The sequence below is a fragment of the Anolis sagrei genome, chromosome 2 (genome assembly GCF_037176765.1).
Source record: "Anolis sagrei isolate rAnoSag1 chromosome 2, rAnoSag1.mat, whole genome shotgun sequence".
NCBI lineage: Eukaryota > Metazoa > Chordata > Lepidosauria > Squamata > Dactyloidae > Anolis > Anolis sagrei.
In genome coordinates this window covers 178,383,648-178,404,185 of record NC_090022.1, presented here as the reverse complement: position 1 = coordinate 178,404,185, position 20,538 = coordinate 178,383,648, and the positions used below count along the sequence as shown (strand labels likewise).

Below are 20,538 nucleotides of genomic sequence, written 5' to 3'. Positions count from 1 at the left end.
GTGGGGCTGTTTGGGTTCATAATTTGGGATCAGGCATTCCATTTCCATTTCGGGAAGGATCGTACCAAAAACAGAACTGGGAGGGCAGACGGGAGGACGGACCTGAAATTTGAAATGAAAACAGAATGAACATAGAACGGATATCTGCCATTTCGCACACCCCTAATACAGAATGAAGAAGGCCCCATTTCTGGAGTGTAATCAGATCTGAAAGCTGATATAAGAGAAGAAAGCAGGGGCCGAGGTGACTTTGTCAGTTCTGAGAAAGGGAAATTGATCTCACAAAGAGATAGAGGAAGGAGGATGAATCAAAGTGTTGAGCTTGTTGCTAGGCAAAGGTGAGATGGGGATCATTAATAGGTCCTTGATTTTTCTGTAGCCCTCAAGCAGTTTTGTGTTGCCCTCTTGTAATTGCCTCTGTGCATTTTGAGGGAAGGCAGACAAAGCTGGAGTAGGTTTAGCAGGAGGTCAAGACAGAAAACCTGATATGGGAGCCACCACTTGAACAAGTGTTGCTTACCTGACACAAGCATTTGTTTTTTGCATCAATAGGAGCATCGTGTCTAGATCAGGGGTCCTCAAACTTTTTAAACCGGGGGCCAGTTCACTGTCCCTCAGACCGTTGGAGGGCCGGACTATAGTTTTTTTAAAAAGAAATCAATTAAAAAATTCCTATGCACATTGCACATATCTTATTTTGCTGTGTGGAATGGCCCTTAGAGGGGGTTATTTCTAGCCCTCTTTAGGCAGTAATTCCAGGAGCAGAGAATGGGAAATCTTCCTATTTCTAGTCTGAACAAAATCTGGCTACCAGTATTAAAAAAAACCCTCTAAAATTATAACTGTAAATAAAGAACAACACTCAAACACAGGGGAACTCCAGACAAGAAACAATCAGGGCCAGCTAATCACCTCTCAACAAAGGATTCTCCCTAAAAACTGTCAGGCTATGAAATGGTAATCAAGGCGGCCAATTGAAACATTCATACCTACCTCCAACAGACAAGAGTTCTGTCTCCCACCCTGGATCTTCCACAATTTTCCTAGTTAAAGGTTTTCCTCTGACATGAAGTCCAGTTGTGTCTGACTCTGGGGTGTGGTGCTCATCTGCATTTCTAAGTCGAAGAGTCAGCATTGTCCGTAGACACCTCCAAGGTCATGTGGCTGGCATGACTGCATGGAGCGCCAGGGCAGCCTCCCTTGGTTGGCGCACACTGCCCATCGGGCCTGATGGATAGCATGAGCCTGCCAAGGGAGGAGCAGCCCCGCGCGGCCTACTGGTGCGTAAAGAACCTCGCGAGGTGATTTACGCGTGAATAGGCCACGCGGAGCAGCTGCCCTTGGCTGGCTCACGCTGCCAATCGGGCCTGACAGATAGCGTGAGCCAGCCAAGGGAGGGGCACTGTGGGGGGGGGCACTCCTCCTCTGTGGGCCAGATAAGTGCCCTTGGCGGGCCGGTAGTGGCCCGCAGGCCGTAGTTTGGGGACCCCTGTCTAGATCTAGGGAAGTAATGTTACCCCTCTATTCTGCTTTGGTTAGACCACACCTGGAATATTATGTCCAATTCTGGGCACCACAATTCAAGAGAGATATTGACAAGCTGGAATGTGTCCAGAGGAGGGCGACTAAAATGATCAAGGGTCTGGAGAACAAGCCCTATGAGGAGCGGCTTAAGGAGCTGGGCATGTTTAGCCTGAAGAAGAGAAGGTTGAGAGGAGATATGATAGCCATGTATAAATATGTGAGAGAAAGCCACAGGGAGGAGGGAGCAAGTTCGTTTACTGCTTCCCTGAAGACTATGATGCAGAACAATGGCTTCAAACTACAAGAAAGGAGATTCCATCTGAACATGAGAAAGAACTTCCTGACTGTGAGATTTGAATGCAATATTCCTGCTTCTTGGCAGGGGGTTGGACTGGATGGCCCATGAGGTCTCTTCCAACTCTATGATTCTATGATTCTATGATTCTGTTTCTTTAGATCAGCAGTGGGAATCATTTGATCCTATTCGTGTGGTTGTACCTCCAGTAATTCTGGCCAACACTGACAATGATGAAAAATACTGGGAAGTATAGTCTGGAAGGCCATGCAGTTCTCACTCCTCCTCTCCATGATGCCAGAAGTCAAACTCTAGTCCTCCAGGTGTTTTGGACTTCAGTTCCCAGTATCTTCCAGTTGCCTTGGCCAATGATCAAGGATTATGGGAGATGAAGACCAAAACACCTGTGGTTGAATGCTGTACAAGGAATAGGGATATTTTCTATTAGGATGCTGGAGTGATATTTCCTTTGCAAGATTATCTGGAACCCAAAAAGCATGCCCATGCATAGCATACACTGAAGCCAGAGGAAGGCTGTGTGAGCCTTAATAATTGCTGAGGGCAATGATGACATTGCCTTCCAATATTTCACCAGGACATATGTGGCCAAATGGCAACATAGTGTGGACAAGTTGGCAAAAATTACACAAGCCAACAAGTATTTTTCATCAGATATTTATTTTATTTATCGTGTCAGGAGCGAACCAAAACAGTTGTATTGTATTAAAAACAAACAAACAAACAAACAAAACTCAAAGTTTGCAGGCTTGGTATTCTATTAAATGTCCTTTGACTTGGAGGGCCAGCTATATAATTTCATTAGATATAATTTTAGGTCATTCTTATAGAGGTTTTTTTTTTTTTGCGCTGAATTCAGATCTGTTTTTTTCTCTATCGTGTAGTTTTTGCAATTTGGTGAATTGAATAATTAATGCATTTACACACTTATATCAATAGAATCTAATTGATATCCATGCATAAATGCATTAATTATTCAATTCACCTCATTGCAAAAACTATACATGATAGAGAAAAAATAAACACATATCTGAATTCAGTGTGAAAAACTCTGTAAGAATGATTTAAAATCATATCTGATGAAAATTACTTGTTTGCTTGTGGTTAATTGGATTCTATTGACATCAGTGTGTAAATGCATTAATTATTTGAATAACCTCACCACAAAAACTACATGTGATAGAGAAAAAAAATAAACGTAGATCTGAATTCAGTGCAAAAAACTCTACAAGAATGACCTAAAATTATATCTGATGAAAAATACTTGTTGCCTTGTGTTACATGAATATGATGTGAATTTTTTTTTGACGTGTCAGGAGAGACTTGAGAAACTGCAAGTCACTTCTGGTGTGAGAGAATTGGCCGTCTGCAAGGACGTTGCCCAGGGGACGCCCGGATTATTTGATGTTTCTATCATCCTTGTGGGAGGCTTCTCTCATGTCCCTGCATGGGGAGCTGGAGCTGTTAGAGGGAGCTCATCCGCCTCTCCCCAGATTCGAACCTGCGACCTGTCAGTCTTCAGTCCCACTGCACCACCAGGGGCTCCATATGATGTGAAATGTGCAGACTTTGCAGTAGTCCACTGTAATGTACCATTCATCCTATTTTAAAAAGTTGACGTGATGTGGAAAAAAACAAAGACATATTTAAAATCAGCATAAAAATTGATTTAAATTGCGCTACTCTCATTTCTGATGATTACAAAAAGTTTGATTTTGTTGGCTTGCGTTCTTAATGTGAAAAAACAGATTAATGTGGAAAAGCAGTTGGAGCTGGAGTCTGCCTCCTCTTATCTCCATTCATTCTGAGTTAATTGATTACAAATTATTTTCACACTTTGAATTCACTTTTAGGCAAATTATGTAACTTGTGGATAAAGAGAGAAAGTGGGAGGAAGAAAGAAAGAACTGGGAAATTTCAAAGTAGTTGTAAAGCGGGACAATATGGGATCAAATTTATAAAAGGAAACCAAGTTGAAAAGAAGGGTAGTTCTGGATGATCATTTCTATCATTTTGTATAATAGGTGCCAGCTTTTCCATAAGTGTGATTTTATACATTCCGTATCTATCCATCCATCTATCTATCTATCTATCTATCTATCTATCTATAGATGCAGTGGGTTAAACCACTGAGCAGTGTACCTGCTGATCGAAAGGTTGCAGGTTTGAATCTAGGGAGCGGTGTGAGCTCCCGCTGTTAGCCCCAGCTTCTGCCAACCTAGCAGTTCGAAAACATGCAAATGTGAGTAGATCAATAGATACCACTTCTGTGAAAAGGTAATGACGGTTCACGCAGTAATGCTGGCCACATGACCTAGGAGGTGTCTATGGACAACGCCGGCTCTTCGGCTTAGAAATGGAGATGAGCGCCAACCCCCAGAGTTGGAAACGACTGGACTTAAGGTCAGGGGAAAACCTTTACCTTTACTTAACCTAGTTTTAAAGTCAGGCAAATTAGGAAAGCAACAAACAAATCACCTTCATTTAGGCTTAGTGGCAGCTCATGTCCCACAAGAGAACTGCTGACAACAAACCTCTGAGAAAACATTTTCCTAGAAAGCAGAAAATCACTGTTATCATCATCCACCACATTCCTAGTGCTAATGTGTTTTGAATTAACATTTTGAAGTACATTGGGAACTTATAAAATTTTGGTACAAAACAGCTGGTCATGCTGGCCACATGACCTTGGAGGTGTCTATGGAAAATGCCAGCTCTTTGGCTTAGAAATGGAGATGACCACCAACTGCCAGAGTCGGACACAACTGGACTTAATGTCACGGGAAAACCTTTACCTTTACTTTACCCCCTCCCTTTCTATATATACACACACGCACATATACATGTATATATGGTTATCTATATAAATAAAAATGTAATGTTCGTTTGTGATACCATCAGAACTCAAAAACCACTGGGGGAATTGACACCAAATTTGGACACAAGACACCTAACAACACAATGTATGTCCTCCACTCAAAAAATTGATTTTGTCATTTGGGAATTGTCATTGCTGGAGTTTATAGTTCACCTACAATCAAAAAGCATTCTGAACCCCACCAACGATGGAATTGAACCAAACATGGCATACAGGACTTCCATGACCAACAGAACACACTGGAAGGGTTTGGTGGGCATTGACCTTGAGTTTGGGAGTTGTTGTTCACCTACATCCAGAGAGCACTGTGGACTCAAACAATGATGGATCTGGACCAAACTTGGCACAAAAATTCCATATGCCTAAATATGAACACAGATGGAGTTTGGAGGAAATAGACCTTGACATTTGGGATTTGTAGTTAGTGGGATTTATAGTTCACTACAATTAAAGAGCATTCTGAAACCCACAAACGACAGAAATGGGGCAAACTTCCCACACAGAACCCCCATGACCAACAGAAAATACTTAAGGCCATCCAGTCCAACTCTCTTCACCAGGGCAAGAAAATGTAATCAGAGCCCTCCTGACAAAGAGCCATCCAGCCATAGATATAGATAGATAGATATGATTCTCTCTCACACAGAGAGATATAGTATCATAGATTTGAAAGAGACCCTTAAAGAAGGACTATGATATGTTGCATATTCCAGAGTAGGCAAACCAGACACTCTCCACATCAACACTGACAAAGAAATAACAAGAAATACTGTTTACTCACAAGCATAAAGGAATTACATATATTAGAAACCAACACTTTCTCATTACTTTATTTTCCAGATCACCAGACTGGGCCACAGCAACACGTGGCAGGGGACAGCTAGTATATATATATAATTATATGCCGGGTTTCAATTGCGTTGCTGTTTATAACTTCCTATTCTAGAAAGTTTTGAGAAAATTTTGGAATACAGTTACCTGTAAAGAGTTTTGGAATAGGCTGGCCAGGTGATATAAAGTATGTGATCCAGTACCTTTAAAAGAGCAAGCATTGCTTGTCATGCAAGGGAAAACTATTGATAGTCAAACATTGTCATAAATCAATCAGTAAATAAAACACATAACTTTTTCTTCCTATCATCCTTACACTCCTTGTTGGTTTGTTTATTGGACTCACACTCTGTCTTTCTCTCCGAAATGGGACTTTCGCCACAGTTAGAGACATCTCTCCAGGCTCCTTGTAACACCTTCCTTCTTTATTGGGTAGGTTTCATCCTCTGTGGACCAAAATTCTGAAAAAGAGAGTCGACAATGGATTACTCCACCGTGGGGGGTCAGGATCCTTCCCCGCATTATTTGGAACCTGCCCATTTACAAGCAAGTGATGATTCAGACCTCTTCTTCCCTGGTTCAGATGGCACTGATACAGCAGCGATTTCCACATATTACTCTCGCACATCTGACTCTTATAGACACTCACCAGGTACGTATTATGTGAACGTAAGACTGGTTTATTGGAGAACACTGATGCCTCAATTTGTAGTAATTGATCTCAATACATCCATATACATTCTAGATGCTCATCTGCTTATGCTTGTGTGTGTGTGTGGTTCTTTTTTTAATTGAACACACAAATCAATCAACCAAAGCTCAGTGCAAAAAATACAAAATACAAAATATTTTAGAACTCTGAACCAAGTAACTTGTTCTGGGTACCAGAATGCAATCGACCTCCCTGTCCTTTCTCACAAAAAAATCCACTCCTAATTACTTCTAGATTTTGTGGAAGGCTTTCATGGCCGGAATCACTGGGTTGTTGTGTGTTTTCTGGGCTGTATGGCCATGTTCCAGAAGCATTCTCTCCTGAAGTTTCACCCACATCTATGGCAGGCATCCTCAGAGGGTGATATAAGGTATGTGATCCAGTACCTTTAAAAGAGCAAGCATTGCTTGTCATGCAAAACATCAGGAGAGAATGCTTCTGGAACATGGCCATACAGCTCAGGAAACACACAACAACCTACTGCTAGGTTCTCTTCATTTCAGGAATATAAATCCATACTTCAGTTAAAAAGGTGTCTGAGGTCGCTTCCACACAGCTGAATAAAATCCCACATTTTCTGCTTTGAACTGGCAGTGTGGACTTATATAACCCAGTTCAAATCAGATATTGTGGGATTTTCTGCCTTGAGATTCTGGGATATAGGGCTGTGTGGAAGGGCCCTAACAAAGGAGCTCATTTTCACACAGTATTTTCACATCCCCAGCTTTCTTTTGCTCTTTGTTCTCTATTCAGATGGAAGTTAGAAGCATCACGGCACTGGGAAGATTATGAAGGAGAGTAAGAGAATCAGTGTCGGTTTGCAACAATGATCAATGCAACGCAAACTTGGGCTGGGAAAAATTGTGATTCTGTTCTAGCTGACCTTAATCTAGCTGTGTATGCCTGTTTACAACAGGCAAGGGAAGCAGCAGCTGTCTCCAGAATCTCTTACTGAATATGCAGAACAACAGAAAAGGGTTGGTGAAAGAAAAGAAAATACAGAGGTTGGTGAAAGAAAAGAAAATATTTGAAGGAAGATCCCTGCATTTTGAAGGAATATTTCAAGAATACCTACAAGGTCTAAAAGGTGCACAGATTCCACCATCTACAACTGGGAAAGTAAATACATACCCACACACACACACACACACACACATATCGCCAAACAAACCTTGATTTTGCTAATTTATATCAGGGACACCATTTTACTACACCTTTGTATGTAATGGGGCATGAGCATCCATAGATTTTTGTATCCATGGAGGCTCTTGAACCAAATCCCAGCACATACCAAGGACTCACTGTTAAATCTGAACATTAGGAAGAACTTCCTGACTGTGAGAGCCGTTCAGCAGTGGAACTCTCTGTCCAGGAGTGTGGTGGGGGTTCCTTCTTTGGAAGGTTTTAGACAGAGGCTGGATGGCCATGTGTCAGACATGTTTGAATGCAATAATCCTGCTTCTTGGCAGGGGGTTGGATTGGACGGCCCGTGAGGTCTCTTCCAACTCTATGATTCTATGATTCTATGATTCTTCTTCTTTGTGATGTAGGAAATAGTCCCTATTGTTTCATTGCTGTTTCTAAGACCAAACTTTCAGTTAAAGAATTCATGCCCGAGAACTCACTTACTTTCTCATTTGAGGTATAAATCTAATTCAGTGCACTGAAGAGGAGCCCCCGGTGGCGCAGTGGGTTAAACCCCTGTGCTGGCAGGACTGAAGACCGACAGGTTGCAGGTTCAAATCCGGGGAGAGGCGGATGAGCTCCCTCTATCAGCTCCAGCTCCTCATGTGGGGACATGAGGGAAGCCTCCCACAAGGATGATAAAACATCAAATCATCCAGGCGTCCCCTGGGCAACGTCCTTGCAGACGGCCAATTCTCTCACACCAGAAGCGACTTGCAGTCTCTCAAGTCACTCCTGACATGACAAAAAAGAAAGTGCACTGAAGGAAGAGAATAATTTTCTGGCTACTTGGATTAAAAAATCCATGTTGATTTATTTATAGTATTTATTTATTTATTTACTGTGCTTATATACCGCAATTCTCAGCCCAAGGGCGACTCATTGCGGTGTATAACATGAAAAAACAAGTGCAATTTACAAAACATAGTGCAAAATAGTCCACAATTCATCATTATCATAAAAAACATCTTATCAAAACAACAACATTACTACAAAATTTCTACTACATTCCGAATCGTCTCATCGTCAAGCCACAATCCGATATCATCCGATATTGTTTGATCTGCAAATAATAATGGAGTGATTGGCCAGGAGGCAAAAATCTGCCTTCTGCTCCTTTCAGACTTCTGCTACTACTACACAACCACCACTGCATGATTAATCTTTTGTGTGTTTTGGTCATTTTCCCAACAGTGCGGCAGTTGTATCCTCTGCTCAACGGCTTGCAATGGGTAGATGGACACCCCTACAGCACAGCAGCCTGGGCTCCTGGGAAGCCTCATGCTGGACTCCCTATCTACACTTCCCCTTCAACCGCCTCCTTTCAGACTCTCCAAGCACCTCCCTCACCCAAGGACCTTACCCCCGAGGACCAGAAGGGGAGCCCCAGATATCTGGAAATGCTGAAGACGGAACGGGCAAGCCCCCCTCACGTTGAGCTGCTAACATTGGGGACCTCAACTGGATCTATGGCCCACAGCCCTTATGCTGTGGGGCAGGAATACGGATACTTCCAGCAGGCTGGGAGTCCTCTGACAGCCAGATACTCCCCCAAAGTGCGAGGAGTAGCCCAGCTCTCTCCCACTGGTGAGATTTTCTGTGTGTGCCACAAAATAAAATGGGAATAAGATGACAAGAGTGTACAGAAATATTTCACCAGGTTGGGTGGGTGGATTTCAAATTTAGATACTTTCTTGATTAAAACTTCCGTACAAAGGGATGTCATCTAACTTTTTTTTTAATTCTATCTATTGGCAATAAAAAAAAATCTTGGCAAGGAATCTTATTTATAAATTCAGGAAGTTGGAGTCTTGTGTTGTAGTGAGTCCAAGAGTTGAAGTACTGATTAAAGGGGGAAATGGCTTAGTTTTCCATCTCCAGGAAGTGACCCAGTATTGTTGAAAAGATTTCCACTAAGGACTTCATCAGATGGGCAGCGGGAAAGCCTCTTCTCAATCTCAATCTTTTGGGACGGCCAGCCATCTCACATCCTTTCTGCGTCTTTCTCCATCTTCTTCCCACTTTCTCCAATTTGGGGTTGAGTAACATAGTCTTTGGGCTCCATTTTGAACTCGGTTTGTTCCAATGAAAATACACTGAGAGAAAAGTGGAAGGAAGGAAGGAAGAGAAAATATGGCTTTATTTAGACATAGTTATACATGGTCACCATGTCTTCTTTCAGCCTTCTCTTCTTCAGGCCAAACATGCCCAGCTCTCTAAGCCGCTCCTCATAGGGCTTGTTCTCCAGACCCATGATCATTTGAGTCACCCTCCTCTGGACACATTCCAGCTTGTCAACATCTCCCTTCAATTGCAGTGCCCAGAATTGGACACGGCATTCAAGGTGTGGTCTGATCAAAGCAGAATAGAGGGGTAGTATGACTTCCCTGGATCTAACATCAAACAGCTTTATTCAGAAATCAAAAGTAAAACCCAGAACACTAGCCGTTTCGCTAGTGTTCTGGGTTTTACCTTTACACTAGCTGGAACCCTTGGATTTGTAGTTTGGTGATGCCCTGGCACTCTTCGTAGAGAAGAGAAGGACTTGTAAAACTAGAGCTTCTAGGATTCCATGGCATTTAGCCATGGCATCAATTCTGCAATGTAGATGCACCATCAGTGACACTGGCTGCAATCCTATTTATATTGAGTAAGCTGTGAACATACTTTTAAGTAGGCATATATAGGATGGCATTGTTTATCTCCCAGGCTTCCCCATCTCACCGAGCTGTTGTGAGTTTGAAGTGGAGGGTGGGAAGAGCTCTGTTTGCCATTTTCGGTGCATTTGAGGAAAAGTGAGTTTGAGTCTCTCCCTGTTCCCTTGTGAATTTATATTGCCAGCTCTTTCTTGACTCCATCTATCCCCACAGAGGCACGTGAGTGTGTGAACTGTGGGGCCACTGCCACTCCTCTGTGGCGAAGGGACGGGACTGGCCACTATCTCTGTAATGCCTGCGGACTCTATCACAAGATGAATGGACAGAACCGGCCCCTCATCCGGCCCAAGAAGCGACTGGTAAGTCTCCCCCTTTGCTGCCCCTTCCAAGTTTCAGTTCTTTCTCTATTAAAAAGATATGAGCTTGCATTTCAGGTATGAAGTCTTGCACTGAAAATACCATATTTCATCGTATAATAGTCACATTTCCCCTGTGCGATGACGCTAGCCAATTGTACGGGGCTGCCACCAATTTGCAAAGTCTATCCCACCTCTGACACCAAATTTGCGAAGTCTGCACGCACCAGTTGTACAATTGTGCCAATTGCGAAGGTGCTGCAATTCCAACAACAGACAGGGTATAGGGTTTTTAACTTTAAAGAACCCACCCTCTGTCATCAATTGTACTGTATGTTCTTAAAGTCTGCCACCAATTATACAGGTGTAGATGATTATGGATGTAATTAAGGTAACTGCCACCAACGCGAGGTATTGCCGATGAGAACTGGCTCCCCAGACGCAGATAAATGGAGATGGCACGGTCTTCAACAAAAGTTAATAAGTTTATTTTGTACAAAGCATATGGTTGCAGGCTGTTAAATAACTTGGAAATACTTTGAATAACTTATAGAACTTTGAATGTAACTTGATTTGCAATACAGTTTACTCTTCTCGATGACACAACTTGTGATTGACTTTTACTGTGGTGAAGCACTTTATTAAACAATGTTTCCTAATGTGAATAGCCTTCTAATTTGATCCTTCTTGATCAAATCCCAGATTGCTAGTCTTTCGCTGACTAGTGATCTAAACAAGCTTCTCTTAGTCCTCTCTGACTAATGAAACTAATTAGGTTTTCCCCTTCAGCCTTCCTAGACTGAAGAACCCTCTGGCTATTCACACACACTGCTTCTCCACTCTCCACTCTCCTCTCTCAACTGCTAACTCCGACTCCTAACTCCCAACTGAACTGCTTCTTTTCAAAGACGCAGATAACATTCTCTTGCTAGGCTCCGCCCACTTCTCACTCTCTCCTGCCTGGTCTCCTTGGCAACGCCACTGTGGATACAAGCAGTTAACTCTAGCTTTCAGCTACTGTTACCAACACGAATATATTCTAACAGTTAAACATATACATAGTTTCCATAACTTCTGCACACCCACTTTTGGATGGACAGGGAAGGGGGGGGGTGCGATTATTATGCAGTGAATTTTTTTTGCAGGTACGTGGCTTCCCTTGACTACCAGGCAAGGGAAACCTCATAGCTGCAAAGCTGCCCAGGTGCCTTTACCTGCTCATACACCTTCCCCACAGAGCTATGGGGGCTTCCCTCAGCTTGGAAGCTCGATAGCTTCAAGGATCAGGTGCACAGGCTGGGTGTGTTTCTGTGCAACTATTATGTGAGGAGGACAATTATATCAATTTTGAAACCCCCAAAATGGGGGCTCGATTTGTATGCGGTGACGACTATTATGCGATGAAATAGTTGTAGGTCTTAAAATTGAACTCATATGAATTAGTATCACAAAGTAATCAGGGTGAGAAAGGTCCATTCATTGAATAAGATTACAATGGGAAGTCCTGTGGTTTGTTTGGTTCCAGGACCCTCCTGTGGATATCAAAATCTGCAGATACTCAAATGCCATTATGTGCAATGGTGTGGTAAAATGGTGCCCCTTAGATAAAATGGCAAAATCAAAGTTGGCCTTTGGAATTGAAAAATAACTGTAGGTGGCTGAATCCGTGAATCAAGAATCTGTGAATAGGGAAGGCCAGTTGTATGCTATATTACACATTGCACAAGGAGCTATCCAGCAGCTCCTTGCTGAATGTCTTCTACCATAAGCTTATTTCAGGGGTTCTCAAACTTATTCTGTCGCAGAGCCCTTTTTGAAGGAAATGTTTCTCGTAGAATCTCCAGAAATGTTTATATATTATATATTATATTGCATATAATGTATATATATCAGGCATGGGCTGGGCCAGGGGCAGATGGATAGAGAGTGTTTGTGTGAACTAATTCACACAGTATGGGGGGGGGGGGAGGAAAGAAAGAACAATACAATATTTAAAATGATGAACAATTTCAACCAACAAAAACGTAACAGTGGGTCGTTGTAGATTTTTTCAGGCTATATGGCCATGGTCTAGAGGCATTATTTCCTGACGTTTCGCCTGCATCTATGGCAAGCATCCTCAGAGGTAGTGAGGATGCTTGCCATAGATGCAGGCAAAACGTCAGGAGAGAATGCCTGTAGACTATGGCCATATAGCCCGAAAAAACCTACAACAACCCAGTGATTCTGGCCATGAAAGCCTTCAACAATACAATAAACGTAACAGTATTTCAATGGAAGACCCCCAGGGCCATCCAGTCTAACCCACTTCTACCATGCAGGAAAAACATAATCAAAGAACCCCAACAGATGGCCATCCAGCCTTTGTAACAACAACAACAACAACAACAACAACAACAACAAAGAAACTCCAGAGGCTGCAACTGTCAGGTTGAACTAGAGCAGGGGAGGAGGAGGAGGGAAGCCCAGATCTCCTCTGTTTGATTCGGACAGTTTGAGAACTGATGACTTATTGCAAAGAGAAGAAGCATCCTCACTACCTCTGAGGATGCTTGCCATAGATGCAGGCGAAACGTCAGGAGAGAATGCCTCTAGACCATGGCCATATAGCCCGAAAAAACCTACAACAACCCAGTGATTCCAGCCATGAAAGCCTTTGACAATACATGCTCTCTGTGCTATTTAGTATCAGAAGGTATCCATTTAATGGCTAGGGTGGTTGTGGGGCACCTGGAATTGAGTTTCTTATAACTGAAAGGAAAGAACTATTGTATCTCTCCTGGATTTCCACTGCACTCCAACAAGGGACTAGACCAGGGGTCCTCGAACTTTTTAAACAGAGGGCCAGGTCACAGTCCTTCAAACTGTTGAAGGGATGGATTATAATTTGAAAAAAATGCATTAATTCCTATGCAGACTGCACATATCTTATTTGTAGTGCAAAAAAACCCACTTTAAAACAATACAGTAATTAAAATGAAGAACAATTTTAACAAATATAAACTTATTAGTATTGCAATGGGAAGTGTGGGCCTGCTTTTGGCTGATGAGATAGGGTTGTTGTTGTTGTTGTTGTTGTTGTTGTTATTGTTGTTGTTGTTGTGTGCTTTCAAGTCATTTCAGAGTTAGGTTGACCCTGAGCAAGGACTGGGTAAATAACCTTGGAGGGCCATATCCGGTCCCCAGGCTTTAGTTTGAGTACCCCTGGACTAGACAGATGTCCTGCCTCTGGCTGAATGAGTTTATGCAATGTTTCTTGTGCAACCTGCACTTTCCCCTGGCTGCTAAATCACTGAAGGGGAACACACCAGCCTTTTCAAATATCAATAGTCTGCAGAGAACTGTGTTATTGTGCATTTTGACTATAGTTTAAATATTCCCAGTGATTAGTAACTACTAACAGAATGCCAGAAGCATTGGCCTATGATACAAATGATACTCTCTTCCTGTCCACATTGTCACTTCAGTATCCACAACAGAGTAGGAGGTGGCCTCATGATATACATCAGATGCTAACACTTGAACACTGTGATATTTCTCCTCCGCTATTTAGCAAGGGTTCTCTTCTGTAACCATACTAGTAACTTTACGCTGCTAAAAACAAAGCCTGAAGTTATTCCTAAATTACACTTCGTAAAGAAATTAATAATTTTCCATGGTAATATCCTATTATAGTAGTCTTTAGGAGAGCTCTCTTTTATAGGACAATTTACACTTTACTCTACAGGTATCACTGATCCCACCTCTACTCCTGCCAACATGCACCAATCCGCAAACCGTGGAATTAACTAGTTAATGTAGTTAGTCATCACTGTTGGAAAGAGGAACTAATGGCAAGTAACTGGCTATTTATAACTAGTTAATTCCACGGTTTGCGGATTGGCGCATGTTGGCAGGAGTAGAAGAGGTGGGATCAGTGATACCTGTAGAGTAAAGTGTAAATTGTCCTATAAAAGAGAGCTCTCCTAAAGACTACTATAATAGGATATTACCATGGAAAATTATTAATTCTAGTGTCACCTAATGATGAAGCAGTATAGTTACACTATCCATACCCTAATCCCTCACTGTCCCTCTTACATTAAAACAGGGATCCTCAAACTTTTTAAACAAGGGCCAGGACACAGTCCTTCAAACTGTTGAAGGGCCGGATTATAATTTGAAAAAAAACATGCATGAATTCCTATGCACACTGCACATATCTTATTTGTAATGCAAAAAAACCCTTTAAAACAATACAGTAATTAAAATGAAGAACAATTTTAACAAATATAAACATTAGTATTTCAATGGGAAGTGTGGGCCTGCTTTTGGCTGATGAGATAGGGTTATTGTAGTTGTAGTGTGCTTTCAAGTCATTTCAGACTTAGGCTGACCCTGAGTGAGGGCCGGATAAATAACCTTGGAGGGCCATATCCAGTCCCCGGGCCTTAGTTTGAGGGCCCCTGGACTAGACAGATGTCCTGCCTCTGGCTGAACGAGTTTATGCAATGTTTCTTGTGCAACCTGCACTTTCCCCTGGCTGCTAAATCACTGAAGGGGAACACACCAGCCTTTTCAAATATGTGTTATTGTGCATTTTGACCATAGTTTAAATATTCCTAGTGATTAGTAACTACTAACAGAATGCCAGAAGCATTGGCCTATGATACTCTCTTCCTGTCCACATTGTCACTGAAGTACCCACAACAGAGTAGGAGGTGGCCTCATGATGTACATCAGATGCTAACACTTGAACACTATGATATTTCTCCTCCGCTATTTAACAAGGGTTCTCCTCTGTAACCATACTAGTAACTTTAGGCTGCTAAAAACAAAGCCTGAAGTTATTCCTAAATTACACTTTGGAAAGAAATGCAATAAGTCTTCACTGTTGGAAAGAGGAACTAATGGCAAGTAACAAGTAACTTGCCATGTTACAAGGCAGGGTCCGTAGCTTTCATTAGATTCTCAAAGGAATTTGGAACCCTAAAATGGTTATGAGCTATTCGTTTTATGTTCTAATGTGCCTTCAAGATGTCATAACTTATAGTGACCCTAAGGCAACACTATCATGGGGTTTTATTGCCTTAGGGTCCATAAAACCCCGCAATATTGGTAGGAATTGTTCAGAGGGGGATTGCCTTTGCTTTGTTTTGAGGCTGAGAGAGTGTGAATTGTCCAAGATCACAAAGTAGGTTTGTGTGACTGAGCATCTATGCAAACCTTGCTCCCCAGAATCCAAGTCCAAGCCCAATGCTCAGACTATTGCACTTTGCTGGCTTCCTGTACTTTTCTGCTGTACAAATGAATCAAACCTGAGTTGCAAAGGACTTTGTGGTTTCAGGGGCTTCATCAACCAGGGCATCTCGGCTTGGGTTGTTTTCTACCCGTAGCTCTCCTCTGAGGAAGAACATAGAAGATCACGTACCAGTTTTCCTACCTAGATCCCTGCATATTTCTAACTGCACAAAAAAGAAATGTGCATAACTCATTATCATTCCATTAAAACAATGCAGATTGTCAGCAAGCGAGCTGGGACCCAGTGCAGCAACTGCCAAACCACCACCACCACCCTCTGGCGCCGCAACGTGAATGGAGAACCCGTCTGTAACGCCTGTGGCCTATACTTCAAGCTGCACAATGTAAGTTGAGACAGTGAAATGGTGGGTTGAGTGTCCAGAGCTTTGGCAAAATTAGTACTCCGGGAATTATGGACTAAAAAAGTACCGTATATACTCGAGTATAAGCTGACCCGAATATAAGCCGAGGCACCTAATTTACCACAAAAAACTGGGAAAACATATTGACTCAAGTATAAGCCGAGGGTGGGAAATGCAGCCACTACAGGTAAATTTCAAAATAAAAATAGATACCAATAAAATTACATTAATTGAGGCATCGGGAGGTGAAATGTTTTTTAATATTTACATAAAACTGTAATTTGAGATAACACTGCCCAACTCTGATTAAATCATTACATATCTTCAATGTAAATGTACTTACGTATCCTTCCAACAATAATAAAGAGAGTAAAATAATAAATATAATAATAATAAAGTAAAATAATGGAAATGCAATAATAACAGTAATAATAGAGTAGAATAATAAATGTACTAATAGAGTAAAATAATAAATGCAATAATAATAAAGTAAAATACTAAATGTAATAATAATCATAAATAGCATAAAATAATAAATGTAATAATAATAATAATAATAATAATAATAGGATAAAATACTGTAAATGTAATAATAATAAAGAGAGTAAAATAATACATGAAATAAAAATAATACTAATAACAGAGTAAAATAATAAATAACCTTGACTCGAGTATAAGCCGAGGAGAGCTTTTTCAGCCTAAAAAAGGGGCTGAAAAACTAGGCTTATACTCGAGTATATACAGTAAGTAGGGCTGGGTAACCACGGAAAAATTTGTTTCTAAACTCGATTCGTTTCCAGGGAGCGCTAGCGTTTCCAAATTCTAAATACTTCCAAAATTTTGAGATTTCAAAGTTTCGTTATTTACGAAATTTCGTTAATTTTGAATCGATTCGTTAATGGCGGACGCGATTGCGCAATATGCTAAAAACACCTCCAAATGGGACGGGGGAACTTCTGAAGCTTCCCTCTCCCTCTGTTGTTGACTGTTGGTGTGATAAAACAAACAACAACTATAAAACTTGCACCAGACATGCGAAAATAATTACGAAAAAATTACGAAATAATTTCGAAATAATAACAAAATAATTACGAAATAAATTGAAAAAATTGTTTCGAATCTAATTTACTCCTCACAATATTCCTGCATGGCTCAATATCGTATCGTAAGCTAATTTAAATATGAATTAATAACGAATTATGAAATTAACGAACGAAACCACCCAGCCCTAACAGTAAGTTGTTTAAGCTCAAGGAGTGAATTGGAACATAAACATCTCTCTCTCTCTCCAATTTGTGTGCATGTATGTGTGTAAGACTACCAGTTCCTCAACATTTTTGGCCATGGAATCCTTCAGATGACTTTTTTGTTCTCCTGAAACCCCAACTCTGTCCTTGATTTTCCCAAAAAATCCTGATTCTGTCCCTAAGCATTGTGAACCCACAAAGATCTTGCTTCTTTCCCTTGCTCCCATTGTCTCAGTCTTTTGTATAATGGAATAAGTTCAAAAATAAAGAAAAAGTATTTTAAATATAACCACAAACTTTTATTTTGGTACAAAACTATTTGTTAGAAAACTATTAACCACAAGCATTTATTTTGGTACAGGAAAGTATTGGATTCACACCTAAAATATTTATTTATCATGTCAGAAGCGAATTGAGGGTACATTTATAATATATTTAAAAACACAAATTGCAGGTGAATCGTCCCTTGGCCATGCGGAAAGATGGGATCCAGACACGGAACCGCAAGGTCTCCTCTTCCAAGTCCAAGAAGCGCAAAGGAAATTCTGGAGAAGCAACCATGGCCACAACGACCTCCTTGGAGATGATGTCACCTCCTCTGATGGGGGACGAAGCTGCTGCCCTCTATACTCTCAGCCCCATGATGCTGCCAGGACACCTGCTCCCTTTTGGGCACAACCCACACCTTTTAGGGGCTCCGCCTGGCTATCCTCCACAGGCTTCTCCTGTCCCACATAGCTCTCCTGGAGTTGTCTCTGCACTTGGATAAAGAGCCTTGCAATGTACAAGCCCACATGCATGTACAGATACTCCGGGATATGATTGAGAAAGAAGCATTTCCCCACTGGCAACATTTGAAAAGCAGCTATATGCACTGCCCCTTGAAATGACAGGAAGAAAGGACAATATTGGCAGGGCAATATGAGCCCTCACCCTCATCAGAAGAGTCTAGCATGGTATAATATTTAACAACAGCAGATGAGGTGGTGAAAAACGGACACATTGTACTATTTCAGGTTGCAGGTGGGGAATGGTGAGATTGTGTTCTTCTTCATGTTGGAAAACAATCACTCCCTGTGCAAAAATGAGCATAAGGGATGGGGGTGACTATTTTAGAAACCTTCTCCATCTAGTTTCCTATGTGTGGGGTGTGAGTGTGCGTGTGCATGTATGAAAGTGCATTATCATGCAGTGCTTACTTGCTGCAAAAAAAAAGGCAGTAGTGTCCCGAAACAGTTTTGCTGTCTTATTACACCATCGTTCTTGGTGTCAACTTGGCCATTAGACTGAATTATCTATGCCATCATCCAGCTCCTCTAATCTGTATGCAACCTCTTCCATTTTTCTTTACACATACTGTCTTCCTTTCCCATTCTTTAAACATCTCTAACACATTTGCATCCTTCCATCCCTGTGGAGCTTGCACCTATTTTTCTGTCTTGCAAATGTTGAATGAAATCTAGTCTGGACACAGGATAAAAGCTTTTCTCAGCCATTTTTGCTGTCATTTTAATTGCACAAAATGAGAGACAAACTGTCCCACCATCTGCAGAAATCATAATTTTTCCATGCTGCCACCCACTCCATGGTAGAGAGACATGCACACGCAGCAAGAGAGAGTGTATTTTGTTAATCCCATTTTGTTAATCTCAAAATAGATCCTGTCCTTCTCAACCAGTAAATTATCACCTTCTGTTTACTCCCTTTCTAACTCTTCTTACTGATTTCCACATATCTACTCATCACTCTATGGGCCGTGGTGGTGCAGTGGGTTAATCTGCTAAGATGCAGAACTTGCTCATCAGAGAATTATAGAATCATAGGGTTGGGAGAGACCTCGTCGGCCATCCAGTCCAACCGCCTGCCAAGAAGCAGGAAAATCGCATTCAAAGATTGGAATGTCAGCTGTTCGAACCTGTGGATGGGGTGAGCTCCTGTTGTTAGCCCCAGCTTCTGCCAAGCTAGCAGTTTGAAAACATGCAAATGTGTGTAGATCAATAGGTATCACTTCAACGGGAAGGTAATAGTGCTCCATGCAGTCATTCCAGCCACATGACATAGGAGGCATCTATGGACGACACTGGCTCTTCAGTTTAGAAATGATGACAACCATCCCCCAGAGTCGGACACGACTAGACTTAATGTCCAGGAGATATCTTCAGGGCCGTAGCCAGAATAAAATTTCAGAAGGGGTTGAAAATTTGGGGGGGGGGGGGGTTGAAACCTGCCTCCTAGCTCACGCTGAAGCAAAGAGCACAGCAGGGGGCAGAGTAGCCTTCAATAGCCTGCAGCTCCGTCCCTGTCAACCACCTCCACCAAGTCTGGCCTCCTTAATGAGAGCATTCAACACACACACCCAACTTGGTTGCTTCACTACATCGGCTATTGCTGCAAGTAATGACAGTGTGAATAGATTGTCAATATTTGCTTGAGATAGTGCTTGCAGTTCTGGAGGGACTCTTAATTTTTTGCGTCTCATAGACTTAGCATGGGCATTTGGTTAACCAGTTAAAATTCATGAGTAAACCAGGTTTTTTTTAACCTGAAAAATTTTGGGTGGGGGTTGAACCCCTAACCCCACGCCCCCACCCCCGCTACAGGCCTGGATATCTTTAACTTTACTACTCATCAATCTGTTCCACATGCCAGGGAGCAGAAAGTTGTTTAAAATGCTTCACAGGAGTGAGAACAGGGCCTCTCCAGATGATCAAAGAGATCGGGTGGGTTCGTAAACAGAAATGCGGTCACGCAGGTAGGCAGGTCCTAAACCGTTCAGATACTGTCTTCACTTTTCAACAATCAACAGTTCCAGTCTACATTTTACCTATTCTTTTTTCTACCAATTCTCTCAATACAATACACCTCCTCCTCTTCCAGTTGATCATTCTTCCATTATAACCCAGCCCAAAATGAACCTGTCCTTTCATCCCCACACCTTACACATTCTCCCATCGAGACGGATGAGTGACGGATGAGGTAATGAGTGACGGATGAGTTAATGTTTCCTACCAGCAGGAGAAAGGTGAGGGGATCATGTTGGTTCTGAGCAGCAGTACTATCTGATATACATAATTGACTTTGCTGGCTTGTACATTTGTTGCTGAGCTTCCACTGATGCCCTTTTATTTGAGACTGAAATTGTTTTGAGGTTATTAGACAAAATATACTTTATACATGCTACTTTCCTTTCATA

At 41.8% G+C, this 20,538-nt stretch overlaps 1 protein-coding gene across 1 annotated transcript in view; it reads left to right on the top strand.

Annotated features, from left to right (window-relative positions):
* The window catches only part of GATA1 (GATA binding protein 1), a 31,472-nt gene extending 11,277 nt beyond the window's left edge, over nucleotides 1-20,195 (top strand). The window contains exons 2-6 of the mRNA XM_060763142.2: nucleotides 5,983-6,198; nucleotides 8,638-9,030; nucleotides 10,314-10,459; nucleotides 15,955-16,080; nucleotides 17,800-20,195. Of these exons, the coding sequence (XP_060619125.2) occupies nucleotides 6,027-6,198; nucleotides 8,638-9,030; nucleotides 10,314-10,459; nucleotides 15,955-16,080; nucleotides 17,800-18,114 (1,152 nt within the window). The 5' untranslated portion in view covers nucleotides 5,983-6,026 and the 3' untranslated portion in view covers nucleotides 18,115-20,195. The remainder of the gene's footprint in view (nucleotides 1-5,982; nucleotides 6,199-8,637; nucleotides 9,031-10,313; nucleotides 10,460-15,954; nucleotides 16,081-17,799) is intronic.
* The last annotated feature ends 343 nt before the right edge of the window (nucleotides 20,196-20,538 follow it).